The sequence below is a fragment of the Saimiri boliviensis genome, chromosome 1 (genome assembly GCF_048565385.1).
Source record: "Saimiri boliviensis isolate mSaiBol1 chromosome 1, mSaiBol1.pri, whole genome shotgun sequence".
Lineage (NCBI taxonomy): Eukaryota > Metazoa > Chordata > Mammalia > Primates > Cebidae > Saimiri > Saimiri boliviensis.
This window is the reverse complement of record NC_133449.1, coordinates 30,542,737-30,561,404: the sequence shown is the minus strand read 5'-3', so window position 1 is coordinate 30,561,404 and position 18,668 is coordinate 30,542,737. Positions and strand designations below refer to the sequence as shown.

Below are 18,668 nucleotides of genomic sequence, written 5' to 3'. Positions count from 1 at the left end.
CATGGGCATTGTGGATACATAGTGAGAGAAGGCTTCAGAAGACACCGGGAGTGCCTTTGGTTGTGTTGGATGACTCTGAGGTGACTGCCAGACGCTGTGGGTACAGAACATCAGACAGGGCCCCCAGGCAGGGAGACAATGAAGTGAGGGAGGGGCCAGGCCCCATCACGGCTTTTCTAGAGTACTGTTCTTTTTATTTATTTCTTTATTTTTGAAACAGAGTCTCACTCTGTTGGCCAGGCTGGAGTGCAGGGGCACAAACTTGGCTCACTTTAACCTCCATCTCCCTGGCTCAAGCAATCCTCCTGTCTCAGCCTCCCAAGTAGCTGAGATTACAGGCTGTGCCACTATGCCCAGCTAATTTTTGTATTTTTAGTAAAGACAGGGTTTCACCATGTTGGCCAGGCTGGTCTTGAACTTCCGACCTCAGATAATCCTCCCACCTCGGACTCCCAGAGTGCTGGGATTACAGGTGTGAGCCACTGTGCCCAGCCTGAGTGCTGTTCTTCAGCACAGCCCTGTTTGAAGTCAGGAAAGGCACCCTGGGCGTATCACCAGGAAAGGGCTGTTGCAAAGGGCAGGAGGTCGCACTGGTGGAGATGGGTTCCCAAACTCCAGTCCTTGTGAATTTCCAGCACCCTCAGCCACACCTTTGTAATTGGAACAGAAGCCAGAACCCACATGGGACAACAAGGGAGTGCACAGCTCAGTCCCCACAAGGCACACTCACCACCAAAGAAGGCCCTACAGTTGACTGAGCAAACGCTCCAGAGATAAGAGTCTAGACCCTGGGTCAAAGAGAGGGAGAGCAGGAGGATAAGATTTAGAAATAAATACAGATCAAGATGAATCTGTCCTGTAGTGGCTCCTGTAGAATGTCCCTCTGTTCTGGGAATCCTCCGTTTTCTTTAACAAAAGGCTTTCTAAGCCATTCCTTCTAAGCATTCATGCCTGGGGCAGTGTCCTACTGATACTCACTGCTTGCTATGTATTTGCTGAAGTGAATTACCTGGAATTCTGTGTGATCCCCAGGAGAGAATGTCAGAGGTGAAAAGAGTGAGAAAGGAATGTTGAGGGTTGATCCACTTCACCCTGCAGCTTCCAGTTGAAAGACCAAGTGCGGGGAGGGGGAAGGGTCTCGTCCAGGGTGGAAGACCCAGTTGGAGGGAGCAGCAGAATGGACCCAGGCCTTGATCCCTGTGTGATTTTGCATTACCGGAACTGAAGCTGCAGCAAGGACTTCCTCCACTGCCTACCACCCTGTGGAGGGCTCTGCCTCTGCCTGCCCACTGGGGACAGGAACGCATAGGTCCCTGGCAAGAAGGCCAAGTGACAGAGGCAGCAGTGAATGTGGCTTCTGCGGGGTGGCTTTCATGCCAGGGTCTCCTGCCTGACCTGACCTCAGTTCCATTTCCTTTGCGGGCTTGCCCTGCCTACATTTCAGGATTCCGTGGAACCCTTCCAGTTTACCCCACGGATGGAAGCTGAAGTTCTCAAAACAAATCTTACCATCCGGCCCCTGCGTAACAGGTTCTACCGTGATTGATCAGGCCACCCTCACTCCTGGGGAGCATTAGGCCTCTTGGATATGGCCCTGCCCATCTCCCCAGAAACCAAAATGCCATAGGTGGGGGTGGAGGTGGGGTGGCAGGAAGAGATGCTTTGGAGAAGGGAGCGAGGGTTTTGAGCTTTTGGGGCATGTTACACAAGACTCATCCTTACCTATGTTACCTTCAGTTAAGCCGATGATCTCCCTGATGATCTGGGGGTGAGTGGGTAACTCTGGGAATGGGAATTCTGGATCAGGGTTTGTAGCGTGAGAACAGAGGCTGGCAATATCCACTACCAGCATCAAGGTAAGGCTGTGAAGAATGGGGTCTTTAAACACATGCCTCTCAGTCCCTGGCCCTCAGTCAGTACTTCACATTGCTGTTAAACTGAATGGGAAGCAGGAGATACTCATCATCATAAAATCCAGTACTCATTAAGGGATGGCCAAGTGCCAGGCATTGTGTGGAACATAGCCCCATGAGGCTCATTAATGTGCCCAAAGTCAAGCAGCCAAAACTGTGGCAAAGGTGGTGTTCGACCCCTGGCCTGTGGCTCCAGCACATGCACTACCAGCCTCTCATCAGTGCTGCCACTTACAGGACTGTGCCGGCTTGGGGGACCAGGGGAAGAAGGTACAGAGGAAAGTAGGAGCCCCTGGAGTGGCAGACAGTGTTAGAATCTCCATCCAGGCAAATGCGAGGTGGGTGGCCATGATCAGGAGTGGATCAGGCAGCCCCTCATCTGGGAAATAGGCAGAGGGTCAGTGCACAAGCTCCCCTCCCTGAGCATCACACCAAAGGCACCATGATGGTTCAACTGCCGTTCTCTTCCCAGGCTGCTCGGATCCTATTCTGAGCTACACTATGGCTACCTCGAGGATGGCCTGGTGGACCTCACGGGAGGCGTGATCACCAACATCCACCTGTACTCCTCCCCTGCAGACCTGGTGATGGCAGTGAAGACAGCAATCAAGGCAGGCTCCCTGATAACCTGTGCCACTCCAAAAGGGGTAAGTCAATGGGGAGCCCTTTTGCACCAGTTCAAGCCTTTCCTCAGCCAGGAATGCTCAGCCAGGAGCCCGTTCAGCTGAGGAAGATATGGCAAGCTGCCACCATTAACAAACACTAATAGCATGCTTTACCCAGGTCACCTCATTGGAACCTACAGTAGCCTTTCTCTAAAACAGAGATTGCAGAATTCACTTCACAGAAGAGGAAGCAGGCTCACAGAGACTACCTAAGGTACTCACCATCACACAGCTCATAAGTGGCTGGACAGGGCTTCCAATACTACTTCCTTCAGAGCCTGGACCTGTTGCTACAGCTCTAGAGAAACCAGTGGTCTTTACCACACCCTGGAGAAGGCCGCTGCAGCTCCCATTGCTCGGGGTCACTCCTTTGTATTTTGCCTTAAGTTTACACGGAGCCCCCCGGGGCCCTCTGATGCTCACTAAATCTAATGGCAGCACCCAAGGGCAGCATGACCCATTTCGAAAAGCTTGGGTGATCCTCCAAATTATTTGAGTCTATTCTGAAACATCTGGTTTTTATCCACGGGATGCTTCTTTCATCTTGAAACATGTGAGCTCTGAGTCACATCGCTAATCCAAAATGCCACCAGAAACCCAAGTTGCACTTTAAACTCCAATTACTCAGAATGTGGGAGTCAAGTGATTCCTGACTCCTGCAAATGTCCCAGCAGACATATTTGTGCAGAGTCTCACTGATGATGTGTGGTTGGTGGAGAAAGCAACCCAGGTCCTTGGGACTCCATGGGGTTCCATCACTCATGGGGATGGTTCCCTGAGGCATGAAATCCCCGGGGCCTCAGACACGCAATGGCCTTCCAACCCTACCACTCTAGAAAAGTTCCAGGTTATACGCCATTCCCAAGTGAGTCAGTGGGGCCCAGATGACTCAGCTGCTGTTTGAACCATGTTTTTCTATTTCTTTGAAGAACCTGTAGATGTCTAATGATTGGTCTGCTTTTCTGCTTTGAAGCTAACAGATAAAGCGGAGGTGATGGAGAATGGGCTGGTGAGTCTGCACGCCTACACCGTGACTGGGGCCGAGCAGGTAAGACTGGCTGCTGGCCTGTCCAACTCTCCCCTGGCCTCTGCCTCAGTGTTCTTCTTCCTCTCAACAGGGACCAGAATCACATTCAAGCCCAACAAAGATGAAATGAGGATCTATCACCTTTGCCCCCATGGTGACGTGCACCATGGACAGCTCCTTCTGTTCATTCAGAAGTTCTGACTCCTGTTTTTGACCTTTCTGGGAACTCACAAGATCTTGCTGTCCTGTTACTGATCTCAGACAGTTCTGAGTGTCTATCCAGACTGACTACCCAATTGACTTCCGTGGGGGACGTTTTGCCCTGATAGGGATTTTATTTGTTACATGCAAGCTAAATTGTTGTAACAAAGACACTCCAAAATATAGGGACTTAAGATAAAATTCATTTCTCTCTCAGGTAAGCAGGTGATGCCAGGGCTAGTAGGTGGCTCTGCCATCCTTCACATGGGCCTTCCACCCATCAGCCCGAGATAGCTGTTCTAATCCCTCATCTCCCAGCCAGGGGAGAGAAAGAGACCGGCAGACACTCATACATTCATATAGAAGGCATGAATTGGAGGAGGCATGCATCATTTCTCTCATATCCCATTAGTCTTAGCTTGATTATATGGCCACACCAAGGCCAAGCGAGACTGGGACACACACTGTCTAGCTTGGCCCCATATGCCCAGATAAAACTTTATTTTCATGGAAGAAGGGGAGGCTGGTGCTGGAGGAAAATCGTTCTCCTCAGTGGAAGAATTGACTTTGGCTGGAGAAAATGTATGTGATCACTATGTGCAGTATAATTTGGCCTGGAAAACGCTACTGAAGTCCAACCTCCATTCATAAAGATGCTGAGGCCAGATGGGAGAGATGTCTTTCATGAGGTTAGACAGATGGCACCTAGGAGATAGCGGGTCTGGATACTATGTCTCTTTCGTGTCCATATACACTTGTCACCAAAGTGTGGTGGCAGCACTTCCTGGCCATGGGATGGTTTCCTGCAACTGTTTCCCTGGTCTCTGTATTTCCCACAACACTTGAGGTCTAATAAGGTCTTCTAAGCCCTAAGAGACCTAGTTCCAAACTTTAGGGCTCATCATTTCTCCCAGGGCTTTATAGACCCAGGACTGAAGAGCATCAGGCTCTATGTGTGGCTTTCTCATACTTGCCCTGCCTCTCCTCATTTCCCACATCCTTCCTCTCTCTAGCCGCCTGTCTCTCTTGTCCACGGACCTGAGGCCAGTTGTTCCATTGTTTCATGTTTTGATTGGTGTCCCAATCACAAAACCAAGAAAATATCTCCTGCTTTTTGGACAATAGGTAGTTGTCCAAAATTGACCTCAGCACTTCTAGATTCATGGAAAGAGAGCCATGATCAATTAGTACTATCTATTTGAGGCATGAGATGAGGAAGTCATGGTACCTTTGCAATGTATTTGGCAGCCTCGGACGAGATCTTTTTCATACATTGAGATAGCCTTTGTTTCTCCTCTAAACACAAGAAGAGAAGAGACTCGTGTACTCAGAGGTCCAGATGGCCATGGAGCATGAGTCCCCGCAGAGGCTGGCTGTGGAGATGGCAGTGACTGCTGGGTCAATGAATGCATTCACCCTTGGCCTGTGACAGATGACATTGCTGATCCCCCATCATAGGCTATATGTGAGGAGCTCAAAAGACATGTCCAAAGCAAGGAAGAGCTTGCCCTAATCTGCCTATGCCAGGAGAGCTCTCAGTCACAACACCTCTAGACTCCCTTCCTCTGAACTAGGCACCATTCCCGTTGCCCCACCCTCTCAGGCCCTTCCCTGAATTCTCAATGTGGGCAGCCAATACCATCATCATATCTGGGTACATATGAATGCTCAGGCCCCCAGTCTCAGATCTGGACAAATCTGGGAGTAGGTTTTATTTTGTGTGTCAACTTTGATTAGTTGCCAGTCCTGCCTGGATTATTGTGTTGACAAGACCTTGGCACTTCCAGATTCATGGAAAGGAGCTGTGATCATTTAGTACTATCTATTTGAGGCATGAGATGAGGAAGTCATGGTACCTTTGCAATGTATTTGATATTCTTGGACAAGATCCTTTTTATACATAGAGAGAGCCTTTGTTTCTCCTCTGAACACAGAGGAGAAGGGACTCATGTACCCAGAGGTCCAGATGACCTTGAAGCATGCATCCCTGCAGAGGGTGGCTGTGGAGATGGCAGTGACTGCTGGGTTGCAGAGCAGCTATGTCAACACCTAGGGTGACAGAGGGGAACTCGGGAGTCCAAGTGCGGGCTCAGCTGCTGTTTGGGCTCCTGATCATGACACCCACAGCTTGAATATTTGTACCCCCATAGTGTACACTTGGAGTTGTTTTAATAATACACTGAATGGTCTGAACAGAATGCCTCACCTGGGAAGACAGGTGATCAAGACCGAATGTCCCGTGTAATCCATCCCTGCTCCACAATTCCATGTAGCTGACACTTCCCAGAGCATGTTCTAAGAAGCACTAGACTCTGTGAAAATGGGTTTCCAAATACATTTGGAAAATGCAACTCACTGTATCCCCTTCTTGGAGATTCACAGTGTACATTTGCATTTTAAAGGCTCCAAGAGGCCGGCATGAACAGTGCAAGCACGGCTGGTTTTTATTGTATCATTAGCCACAAAACCATTTTTGCTAGGAATTACTTAATGGCCAATGGAACTGGCATTCAGGATAATTCCTTTCAGGAAGCACTACTGCCGGGTAGATAATTTGGGCTACCTCCTGCCCAGTAGCACCCTTTCTGAGCACTGAGCAGGGTCAGGGGCACAGTCAGCAGCCAAGGAGTGAAGAAGCCCCTGGCTGGCCCATTCTTAGGTGTAGCCATGGCCTTGGCCTCGAATGTGTCCCCTGCACCCCCAGAGAAAGGCCCGTGTAAGCACTAATAGGTCCCTGTCATAAAGGAGGGGCACAAGAGCCCAAGAACTTTACTTGGTTAAAAATTCCTCCTCCAGAGAGAAGAGGTTATAACTCTGAACCAAAAGCTCTAAGATTAAACTAGCCCATAAATGTGGTATGCTTTTTAATCTGCTCATCCTCCCTCTAGGCAGGACACAGACAGGAAGATAAAAGAAACTGGCATTTTGTATTATGCACCTAGCTCAGCCAGTGATTCCCCTGGGCAAAGGGGTGAGTGTTTATTTGCATGCCTCATTTTGCCCTGCTTTCAGCCTCTTTGAATCACAGGCTGCTTTTCTTCCCCATGCCCACAGGAGCCTCTGAGTATCTGTGAGGCACTGAGGTGGCTCATTAAGCTGTTTGGGACACCAGGCAATCATTTCCTGTGTCCCTGCTCTATGGGCTCTGTCAGGTGCTGGCAGTTAACAATAAACTGTGTGCCAGGCCTGGGGTGCCTCGGGGTAGGGCTGACAGGGGTGGGAAACCTGGGTTTGTGTCTCTTGGAGGCACTGCAAGGGAGAGCCCCTTCTGCTGAAGTACTGGACAGGGGGCAGGGCAGACAAGGGAAGCAACACAAAAGTGGCTTATCTGAGCCGGGCTCCTGGGCCTGGCTGTGACTGTGGTGCTCCAACACAGCAGTGCCCTGCTGGTGAGTGCGGGCACTGACCAGGTGGCTCGAGGGTTACAGTCAAGGCCAAGGTCACAACCACATCCGAGAATGGAGCTATGACTGTGGTGCTCCAACACAGCAGTGCCCTGCTGGTGAGCGCGGGCACTGACCAGGCGGCTCGAGGGTTACAGTCAAGGCCAAGGTCACAGCCACATCCAAGAATGGACTTTTACTCATGCCCAATTCCAAAACTAGGAGTCAGGGCTTTGGAAACTTACCACGGCTGGATGAGAATTCTGCCTCCACCATTGTCTTAGCCGTCTTGAGAAAGTTGCTTAGCTTCTCTGATGCTACTTCCTTAGTGCACGTTAGGTGGCCCCCAGCTCTGAGCCCTGCCTCCACCTGTGGCTTCTCTTCCCGTACAGCGACCGTCTGTTCTATTCAGAGTGTTGTCTTTCTCCACTGACCAAGTATCACGGAGCAAGTTCGCCCCTTTCCTCACCCCTCTGGGCCTCTGTCTCCTCAGACAACATTAGCACAGATCGATCTCACAGCTACAGTTCAATCAAATTTTAATTCCTCTCGCCATGCTGAGGGCTGCTGCTCCCAGGGAAGCAGGTTCAAGGGTTAGCTGCTGTGTTCCTGTCATTTTCAGTCCTCCCCTCTGGCTTAAGTGGTGTGAAGGAGCTACGTGTTCCTTGTCTGAAGTGAGTGATGATGAGTTTCCCCGGACAGGGGGGCAGAGAGAGAAGAAAGGAAGGAGGAAAGGATGGAGGGAGAGAAGAAGGAAGGCAGGGGGTAAAGAAGGAGGGAAGGGAGGGAGGGAGGGAGGGAGGAAAGAAGGCAAGAAGGAAGGAGAAGGAGGAAGGAAGAGACGGCGGGAAGAAGGGAGGAAGAGAGGAAGGAAGGAAGGGAGGGAGGGAAGAAAGGAGGCAAAAATAAACGGAGGGAAGAAGAGGAAAGAAGGAAGGACAGATGAGAGGGAGTAAGGGAAAGAAGGAAGGTAGGAAGGAAGTGAAGGAAGGAGGGAGGGAAGAAGGAAAGGGAGAGAAAGAGGGAAGGAGGAAGAAAAGGGAGAAAGGGAGGGAGGGTGGGCAGGTAGGTTCAGGCCATTGTTGGCCATCTTCTCTCAGACCGAGGTGTCTCATCAGGTCAGGGATGCAGGACCGGGAAGGCTAGCGTCAGCTATCTTGGTTCCCCGGCCGTCTCAGCCTTGCTCAAATCTGCCTCCTCTACCCTCCTCACTCATGACGGTGCTGTCGAGACTGCACCATAGCTCCCACTGGGCTGCCGGCAGAGAAGCAGGCTGGGTCTGTGGAACAGAGATGCTGTCCATGGCAGGGCTTGGAGGAGGCTGGAGACCAATAAAGTTCTCCTCCGCAGCCCGAAGTGACATCCCCTGCTATTTATCTGCTATTAAATCTCAACTCACTCAGGTTCTGGGACGCAGTCTTAGGGAATGATAAAGTTGCATCTGCCCTTGTGAGGGGCTGAGTAGAATGAGGAGCCATTTCCTCGTCTATCTCATTCCAACGCTGTGCATGCAGCAAAGACATTGATTTTTTTTTCCCTTTCCATTTTTTCTGGCTGCAGCCAAATGAGGTCAGAAGTTAAATTGGTCCTTGGAGGTAAAAAGCAGCTGCATTCATCCCCCTTTCTGCTGACTTTTGCTGGAGAGCCCTGACAGTTTCCTTTTCTGTTTCCTTTACAGATTCAATACAGAAGGGGCTGGGAAGAAATTATCTCCCTGTGGAACCCCTGGGGCTGGGACGGGGACGAATGGAAAGGACGCTGGAGTGATGGGTATGGCTTCTGGAAACCTCTCTCCATCCTTCAGAGAGCTTGGTTTCAATAAAGCCTCCTGCCCATGAGAGAGGGACTGTCTCACCTACTGTGCGTCTCACTGCTGGCCTTGCCGGCTCTCTCTCACCTACGCGGGGCTATCCGTCCATCTCATGCTCCTGTGATGCCATCTGCCAATCATCTATGAGGCACCTACTGCGTACCCGTGTACTAAGTGCACTGTGTTTAGTGGGTGCTGTGAGGTATATACGGATGACAAGACCCAGTGTCCTTTCTCGAGAAGGTTACAGTCTACAGCAGGGAACACACATTCCCAGAATTAGTACAAGTGACGAGAGACAGGGCAGGCTGGAGCCAAGCCCCTACTTGACAAAAGAGAGATAGATAGAGAGAAGGAACTTCATGCTTTGGAGAGGTCCCATAGGATTCTGATCCAGAGCATGTCATATCTTCAGGGTGGAAAAGGCTTCCTATCTGGGGGCAGTTGGGGAAACTGACTCAAGGATCTCAATCTACTCAGCTCACCAGTCTTTCCCTACTGCTACGGATGCCCATGTGTACCCGGTGCCTGGGATGTCAATTATAAAACTGTGCCTGCCCACGTTTAGAGCAGGAGGGACAAGAGCTAAAACATCCCTTGGGGGGCCCAGCTGTGTGGTCAGTGCTTTCCCCAAGGAAGTGGGCTAGCATTTCCCAGCTACCAGAGGTGTGGACCCCTAGGCCCCCAGCCCCTTGCTACTTGTGAAAGAGACAGTGGTCCTGAGAAGACAGAGGGGCCGCAACAGGTTGCTTGCTCCTCGGGGGCAGCCAGTGAGACTCAGCCTGGTCTCATTCCTCCAGGGGTTTTTGTCCATCCATGAAAAGTGTGATGACACTATAGCTGTTGCATTGTCGCCGGTGGGGCTGGGGGCAGGGAACACAATCTGAAAGGAAGTGCAAAGCGTTCAGACACATGTGAACAGGCCCAGCACACAGTGAAATCAGTACAGTGAGGTGCATTCTGGAAGGCGAATGCAGAGCCAGCCAGTTCTAGGCCTGACACCCCAGGCTAAGCTGTGGCAGGACTGCTCTGATCCCCCACGACCCTGGCACCCCTGGGCACTCAGCCAATGTGGGATGAAGGCGTGATTGGGATGGAGGGCTAGGAAAGCAGAGATGGAATAAGGGAGGCAATAGTACAGTGAATTCCTAGAATAAACCTGGCCGTGACCTCAGATGCCCCCGGGAGAATCAGGCAGCCGAACCCCTCTCCTCTCTCCTCTCTCACCTCTATTCTTTCTCCCTTCCCGGGAGTATCCTTTGCCCTTTCCAATATAAATCCTATAACCTCTGGCCTTTTCTAGTTCTCCTTCCCAGTCATCACCCCAAGTTGCCGAATATGACCCAGAGGGTGACAGGATCAGCCAGCGTCCCTGATTTGAGGCTGCCTGTGGGGCTAGAAGTAGAGGGAAGGGAATGGCAAGGACAGATTCCCTAGGGTAGCAGGAGAGGCAGTACAGTCACAACTGATATTTTGCCCACTTTTCCCTGCTAAATACCAAATGACCAGTGAAAGCAACAAGGGACACCAGGGTTTAGGGAAAAGAAGCTTCCCATGGGCTGGCATGTTCAGGCCCAGCTTCACGGATGGGATTAAACTTGAGTTGGTCTTGTGGTGGAGAAAGTATGAGTCACTTTAGAAGAGATCACTAGATAGGAGGGGGGCACATAGGCTATGGCACCCAGCTGGGAACATCGATTGTCTGTTCGGGGCCAACAAGCTGGCCTGAGGCAGAAGAAGCTGGGAGAGACCGTGCTGGGAGCCAGCACCGGAGAGCCTGATGCCAGAAGTCCAGATTTATCCCCTACAGGCATGGGCATAAATGAAGGCTTTTGAACAGGGCCGTGATGTGTGCAGAGGAGGGACTGGGGGAGACGGATCTAGCAGCACTTGCTCTGTTGGATCACATATTATACCTTGGCTGACTGCTGAGGGTCACCACTTTGTACCAGAAACCACACTGGAAGGAAGTGATGGGGACTGCATAACCACTGTCTCCAAGCAGGTGGTCAATTTCTTCCCTAGTTTTTACGAATGGAGATGGACGTAGAGCGCCGGATGGTCTAATCTCAGCCATAATTGAAATTTCAGTCGCATACACTTAAAGGCAAACTTGCATGAATCGATAGTGTATTGATTTACACTACATTTGTTCTCCCTTACACACTGCAGAAAATGTAATTATCACTTAATTATAAAATAGCCATTTTACAATGACACCTCTGACTGCCTCAGCCTGCAGCTGGAAGCCTGAGTGACGGTCCCTTCCTTGCTGTCCTAGCACAGAGGGGACCCAGGCTCCCCATGCAAGCTCATCCATGAGAAAGGTCTCATTGAGACCTTTTCTCCTTTGTGCCTCTGAAACCCATTGCCTACAAGCATGCCTCCCCTCTAAGGAGTGGATTGAAGAAGGGGCAGCTGCTTCCTTCTGCCTTTGAGGGTCTCTTCCTCGCCAGAGACCCAAGGACTGGCTTCTGGAACACATCGTTTCAACAAAGTGGGCAGCATTAATTAACTGAGCAAACAAAAAAAATCACTGTATGCTAATAGGCATGCAATTACTTTTGCACCCACCTAATACATGCCAAGGCATGGGTGAAACACCTGTGACAATAGGATGGCCAGCCAGGCTCAGGAATCTCATGACTCTGCAAGTCTAGTGAGACACAGCAACTGATACACAACGTAATAGTAACACAGTGGGCGATGGAAACTCAAAAGACCTGTAGCAGAGGGCAGTTGGAGGCCAAGCAGGGCTTCCCACAAGCGGTGCCCTTTAAGAGGAAAGATGAGCATGAGCAGGTTACAGAACTGAGAGGAGGAAGAGGGTGTCAGGTGCAGGGAGCATCAGGGTGAACGTTGGGGTGGGGGAGGGGTATTAAGAAAATGACGATACTCACTATTGCTGGAGAACAGAATTCAAGAGTGGGGATAGGTTAGGGAAGTAAGAAGCTGGTAACAAGGAAGAGGGTGGCAGAGGCCAGGGTTTTCTTTAAGGAGTTTGAACTTCACCTTGAGAATAATATGGAACCACGGATATGTTTTAAGCAGGGAAATCATACAGTCGAGTTTACATTGTAGAAAGATCATTTCAATGTCAGTGTGGGAAACGGATAGGAAAGTGGGCAGAACTGAGTTCAGGGAGACCAGGTGAATATCCAGAGGGAAGCCCGAACTAGGATAACAGCCGGAGGGATAGAAATAAGTACATGGCTTTGAGGGGGATTTAAGAGGTAGGATCAATAAATGAATGCTATTTGATGATTGTTTGGATGTGGAGGTGTGAGAGAGGGACTCCTCATGTTCTCGCTCGGGCAATAGGAGGTGCCAGAGGATGGCGACGGTCAGGGACAGGCTGATTTGGGGTCACCATGGGACGCCAGTGGTGATGTGGGGTGGACTGTAGCATAGGTCCATCTAAACCTCAGGAAAGAAGACCAGGCTGGGGACAGATCTTTGGAAGTTGTCAACATGTAGAGAATAACTGGGTCCTGTCCTAGGTAGAATGACACTTGCCATGTGCTCCCCAGGAACTAATCGTGGCATGTGCAGAGGGTCCCTGTTGACCCACACATGGTTGAGATAAAATACACTGGAAAATCTCACGCTGTGGTTTGTGTTTCCACGCTCAGGTCTCAGGAGTGGGAGGAAACCCGTGATGCACGGAAAAGCCAGCTACATAAGAATCAGAGAGATGGCGAGTTTTGGTATTTACCCTTCTTATACATGCTGTTTTAAATCTTTAACTATTACCCGACTCTTCAATCCCTGCCCTTTTCCCTAAACATTTATTAAGATGGAAAATAGCTTTGCAGAGAACTGTTTAGAGGGAGACTGTTTGCTATACCAAGACACAAAAACTGTGAATGGAAAATTATCGTGGGCTCCCTCTTGGTGGGAAAGTTATTTCGGTTAATAAATGCTGAACTTTCCAGGACATTTTAGTAGCAAGAGAATATTGGCACCAAAGGTTTGAAATCTGTGGTTTCCTGGAAGCTAGTATGTATGGTTATCATGCCCATATTTTCTGTACCATCTTGTTGGGACCCTCAAGCTCCCCAGTTTTGTCTAGTGTGGCCTCAAAAACAGCAGCAGGATGCAGACTCTGGAGCTCTGGGTGAGACTTTGACTTCATCACCCAGAAGTCACGCAGGACTAGATGTTTTGAAAACACATTCTCGGCCATATGATCACATCTCAGAACATGACATGTACATTTCTCAGAGGGTTGTCTGGTTTACTGAGTAATGTGTTTCAATGAAAATTAGCATGTATAGAAAGGAGCCTATATCTAAATAATTAAGAATCAGAGGGACAAATATAAAGTATAAGGAAATCCTGCCCAGTATCTCTGGTTTAATCACAGTAGGAGGTGGGATTTTAGGTGTGGAATCCATTTTAGGCTGATAAAGACCTCAACAATAAACTTGGCAAAATGCCCTAGGGTAAAAGCAATGTTCCTAGCATCTTAGAGGACCCAGAGCAGACAGAGACTGGCAGTCGTCCCACTGGCCATACAAGGGCTCACCGTTGGATCAATGGGTTAAAGAGATGGCAGTTAATGATAAAGCTTCTGCCAGGTGACAGGCAGACCCCAGAACTTGACTGTGCCCTTGCCCTCCCAGCCCCTGGAGCAGAAGGACTGAAAAGACAGAGGGTGCTTGATGGTGAATGAGCCCGGATCAGACATCGGTCTCTGGGCAGGACAGTAGCTATGCTGTAAAGTCATAGAAACCCCACCCTGGGGACACAACCACTGGTCACTGAGTGATATATAATCTGTTTTTAATAGGATGTCATGTCAAGATTTCCAGCAGAAATTCTCCACCATGTGTGTATGTAGCCAAATTCCCATCACCCTGGACCGTGGAAACAAGCTTCACGAAGGATGGTCCCAAATAATGTTTAGGAAGCAAGTGATTCTAGGAAACACTGCAGGTAATGATGAAGCTGGTGGTCACACTGCCTGACTGGAGGCTGGCTGCCCAGCCCAGCCCTTCCATGGCTTCAGCTCTCTCTGGCCCTTGGTTCTGGGCCATAAGCCTAAAGCTGAAAGGAGGGCAGTTTGTCAGCATGAAGGGACAGCGACTGCTCCTCCAAGGATACCTAGTAATGGGATTACTGGCAGGGGCCAGGAGACTCTCTGATGTGATTCTCCTTCAGCCCTCCATGCTGTGCCACTATCCTTCCACTAACCCCTTCCTACTTCCTGGGAGGACAGCAGGCTCACCACCCTCCAGTAAACGTCCAGGGCAAGGGGGAGGGCTGCAGAAAGAACACAGGAAAAGAGCTGGGGCCTAGGTTAGACCCTTGTCTTTGCCACATACTGGCCTTGAGATGCTAGAAACATAATTGGTCATCCTGTCCTCAGCCTCCCCAACATTCAGCAGTCAAATTAGTCATAGTTGTCTGTCCTTGAACCTGGAGAGTACCACCCAGACACAAGGGAGACTATCCTTGCCCTGTCTTGGTCGGTGTATTCCTGCTGAAGTCCCACGGGTAGGTGCCTCTGAGCCCATCTTTGGGTTCCCCTGAGATGAATCTTGTTGATCATGACCTCGGGAAAGTCACATTCCCTCCCTGGACCTCCCATTCCCTGTTGTGGCATTGATGAGTGAAATAGTTCCCTGTGACAAGGAACCAGAGTGTACTTATGCATCCTGGATAAAAGAGGCTGCATCAACCATGCATTTGTGAGTGTGAGTGTGTTTGTTGTGTGTGTGCACCCAGGGATGTGTATGCATCTCTTCCTCTGGGCACCTGCCTGTCGAGATGGTTTGCTTGAATGAGCCTATACCCCAGGGTGTCCCTCTTTCAACCCCCAGGCTCTAGTGATCTAGTGATCTATAGAACTGCTGCTCAGAGAACCTTGTCACCGGGAGGCCTTGGGAAGAACCTCAGGAGCTGCTGAGTCACTCTTGGGCAGCAAATTTACTGATTCTTCTTCCTGAGCTGCACCTCTCTGATTACAGGGCCAAAGCCCTCTCCCCGGGATACAATGCATTTCAATGAACTAACAAAACCTGTACATCAGGGCCATTTTTAGTAATAATTTACAATGGAAAAAGAAAAGGGAGCCAGCTATCGAGCACCTGCTATGTGCTGCTAGATGCATTTTAATGCACCATCTTATCCAGTCCTCACAGAACGCCCATGCTGTGATGGTCGTCTGTGTCTCCCCACTCCCCTTGCAGAGATTCCCCATTGTCAGCCCAATCTTCCGATGTGTATGAGTTTTCATCTCTATCTTGACTTATCTTCATTCTTTCATGCATTTGAATCTAATGGCTTTCACATTAGCTCACTCTCTCTCGTTCTGGCTTTGATAATCACGGTTGGATAGAAGAGTACTGCATCTCTCTGCCTGTTTTCCTGTCTCCAGCTGTGCTTGGGTGGCTCATGCCATTTCAAGGCTCTGATGGTTACCACCAATGCATAAGCTCACATGTAGCTGGGAACTCTGGAATTTCACTTAAAATAGCCTTTGACTTTACAGTTTAAGGAATATTTTTCACTCAGTGGGGACTATACAACCTCTCCTGTATTTAAGAGGAGGCAGCCAAGGTTTAGAAAATAAACTCATATCTCAACTAGTAACTGTGGGGATTGGGACCCAGGGCTTAGGTCTCCAATCCAGCGTTCACAACACAATCCCCCAGAGCTCTCTGCACTGGACATGGCCCTGCCCAGGTGTCCCAGGAGTGGAGCAGATCTCTAGTAACAGCTCTTTTCTAATGCAGGAGTACCTGAAGTTGCTCAATACAACTTCTCTGTGCAAGAGCCAACGGAAGGCACCAATGTTGTCGTGTGCATCACAGTCGCTGTCACGCCACCAAATCTGAAGGCAGAAGATAAGAAATCTCCACTCAGTTTCCAAGTGATTGAGGTAAGACAGCCTGCTTCAGGGCTTTCCCTTTTAGAAATGCAGTGTAAACCTTGAGCTTGGGAGAATAGCTCTGTCCAGGCTGGGAGATCTGGCTGCACCACAGCCTTGGAGATAAAGCCCAAAGAGGCTGTAGCATTCATCCAGTCCAAGTTTAAATGTGCAAAAAACTCTGAGGCCAGAGAGATGATACTCAGCCATGATTACAGCGGAACTCACCTCCTGCCTGTGTTGCTTGTTAGCGTTTCCTGGGATGCTGCAGAATCTAATGCTTGCTACTCAAAAAGTGGCCTGGGCCAAGACCAGCTGTTCTAACAAAGCAAATTTTGGGCTTACTCCAGACCTTCTGAATCAGAATGTTTAAAGACACAGCCTGAAAATCTACATTTTCACAAGCTCTCCAGAGGCTTATGTACATTAAAGTTTGAGAATTATTGGCTAACTTTTGGAAGTTGTTTAGAAAAAAAAAAAAAGCTGTCTAAACTATTCTGAGTGTAAACCCAGGAGGTACGTTTTTCTCTTACGTTTAGACCAAAGTTGAGTCATAGTTTGGTGGCTGGCATGCAAACTTCTGCTTGGCTACTCATCCAAGGCCAGGTTTCCTGTCCTCCTAGGCTCTTTCTCCTTTCATGGTTTTATGAAACTCTTATTTTAGTTTTGGGGGTACACGTGAAGGTCTGTTGCATAGGTAAACACATGTCATGGGAGTTTGTTGTACAGATTATTTCATTACCCAGGTATTAAGCTCAGTACCCAATAGTGATCTTTTCTGCTCCTCTTCCTCCTCCCACCCTCCCGCTCAAGTAGATCCCAGTATCTGTTGTTTCTTTCTTTGTGTTCTTAGTTCTTATTATTTAGCTCCCACTTATAAGTGAGAACGTGCGATATTTGATTTTCTGTTCCTGCATTAGTTTCTTAAAGATAATAGCTTCCAGCTCCCAGGTCAAGTAGACCCCAGTATCTGTTGTTTCTGTCTTTGTGTTCTTAGTTCTTATTATTTGGCTCCTACTTATAAGTGAGAACGTGCGATATTTGGTTTTCTGTTCCTGCATTAGTCTGTTAAAGATAATAGCTTTCAGCTCCCAGTTTCCCAGAAAAAACATGGTCTCGCTCTTTTTGTGGCTGCGTAGTATTTTATGGTGTGCATGTACCACATTTTCTTTATTCAGTCTGTGATTGGTGGGCATTTAGGTTGATTCCATGTCTTAGCTGTTGTGAAGGGTGCTGCAATAAACATTCACATGCATGTGTCTTTATGGTAGAATGCTTTCTATTCCTCTGGGTATATATCCAGTAATGGGCTACCTAGGGGAAGTCACTTTTCAGACAACATTTAAGAAAAAAAAAATCTGCAAAAGACAATCTGATATCTCTACTCCCTGCTATCCCCCCAAACAATTCAATGCATCCCTGAAATAAAGTGAAGGTTCTCAAATCATAACTCCACAGCTTCTTTGCACTAATTTGGATAATTAAGATCATGTATTCATTACATGCTGGAATCCTCTCTCCTCATACTAGAGTTGAAGAAACTGAGGCCCCAAAAGGTGAAGTGACATGGTCAGAGTTAATTGCAGAGCTGAGACTGGCTTCCAGAGGTCCCCCAAGACCTCAGTCAAACACACAAGTCACCTTTCTGAGCACCAGGGCTATCAGAGGTCCTTTAACAGACTTGGATAGAGCTTGGAATATAGTGTCTCTAGGAATGATTTCAGTTTCTGTTCACTGAGCTGAAGGCAAAATTCACAGCCTTGGGTCTCAGTGCGTTTATGGACAGGCAGGGCTCCTGGGTACCCCAGTCATGGCTGAACAGTCCTGTGCACTGGCTGTGGTTCACACTAATAAGAGGGCCTCACAGTGAGAGAATACAGATCATGTCTCTCTTATCAGAAATGCTTTGGACCAGAAGTATTTTGCATTTGATATTTGGAGAATTTTGGAATCTTTGCATTATATACTTACTGACTCAGCATCTCTAATCCAAATTCGAAATCCAAAATGCTGCAATGAGCACTTCCTTTGAGTATCATGTTGGTGTTCAGAAAGTTTTGGATTTTGGAGCATTTTGGATTTCAGATGTTTGGATTAAGGTTGCTCAACCTGTACTTCAGAAGTACAAGCATGTTCACATTCATCGTCTCAAAAGCCCAGTTAGTCTCAATTTTGTAGGTGTAGAAGCTAAAGCCCAGACAGGAATGCCCTATGCAAGGTGCACCTCAGAGGTGACAGGAGTGCTTGATCCCAGGACTTAGGGTCTCAGGTCCAGGGCTCTCAGTAGGGCTTGGTGCATGCCTTTCTGGTGATTCTGTCGGCCCCAAAACCACAGAGATTCTGGCTCTAGCAGAAGGAGAGCTTTTGTGTTCTGCTTTCCTTGACCATGTTTTGATTTCAAATTTCAGGAATTTGGTGGAGAGAAATTTCTGGGGTTTAACACAGTAATTTTGAGGTGCCTCAAAACTGCTGATGCTATCAAAGGACATCTCTTAAGTATATAATAGAACACTGTTGTCATTTTCGTCATCACTCGGTACCTGAACACCTTTTCCACATTAGGGGAATCCTGGTAGGACGCATAGCCCAGCCTCCTACTGCAAGCAGATAAAGAAGCCAAATATTCCCTGAGCCAAGCTCTTGGATGCAAAAGTTGTAGACCTGTGACCCTGGCTTGCCCAATTAGATGATCCCTTCATTCCCCTAACCCCCTAATCCCTTCACACACACACTCAGTCACTCAGAGCCTTGACACATGAGAAAATAACTAAAACAGGTGGAATGACTGAGGATTA

General features: G+C 48.8%; 1 protein-coding gene across 8 annotated transcripts in view; it reads left to right on the top strand.

The window, feature by feature from the left end:
* The window catches only part of CAPN13 (calpain 13), a 175,878-nt gene that overhangs the window by 130,183 nt on the left and 27,027 nt on the right, over positions 1-18,668 (top strand). For all 8 annotated transcript variants that reach the window (XM_074395684.1, XM_074395679.1, XM_074395681.1 and 5 more), the window contains 6 exons: positions 2,386-2,560; positions 3,552-3,626; positions 8,868-8,959; positions 12,632-12,706; positions 13,792-13,937; positions 15,740-15,885. In XM_074395684.1, the coding sequence (XP_074251785.1) occupies positions 2,386-2,560; positions 3,552-3,626; positions 8,868-8,959; positions 12,632-12,706; positions 13,792-13,937; positions 15,740-15,885 (709 nt within the window). The remainder of the gene's footprint in view (positions 1-2,385; positions 2,561-3,551; positions 3,627-8,867; positions 8,960-12,631; positions 12,707-13,791; positions 13,938-15,739; positions 15,886-18,668) is intronic.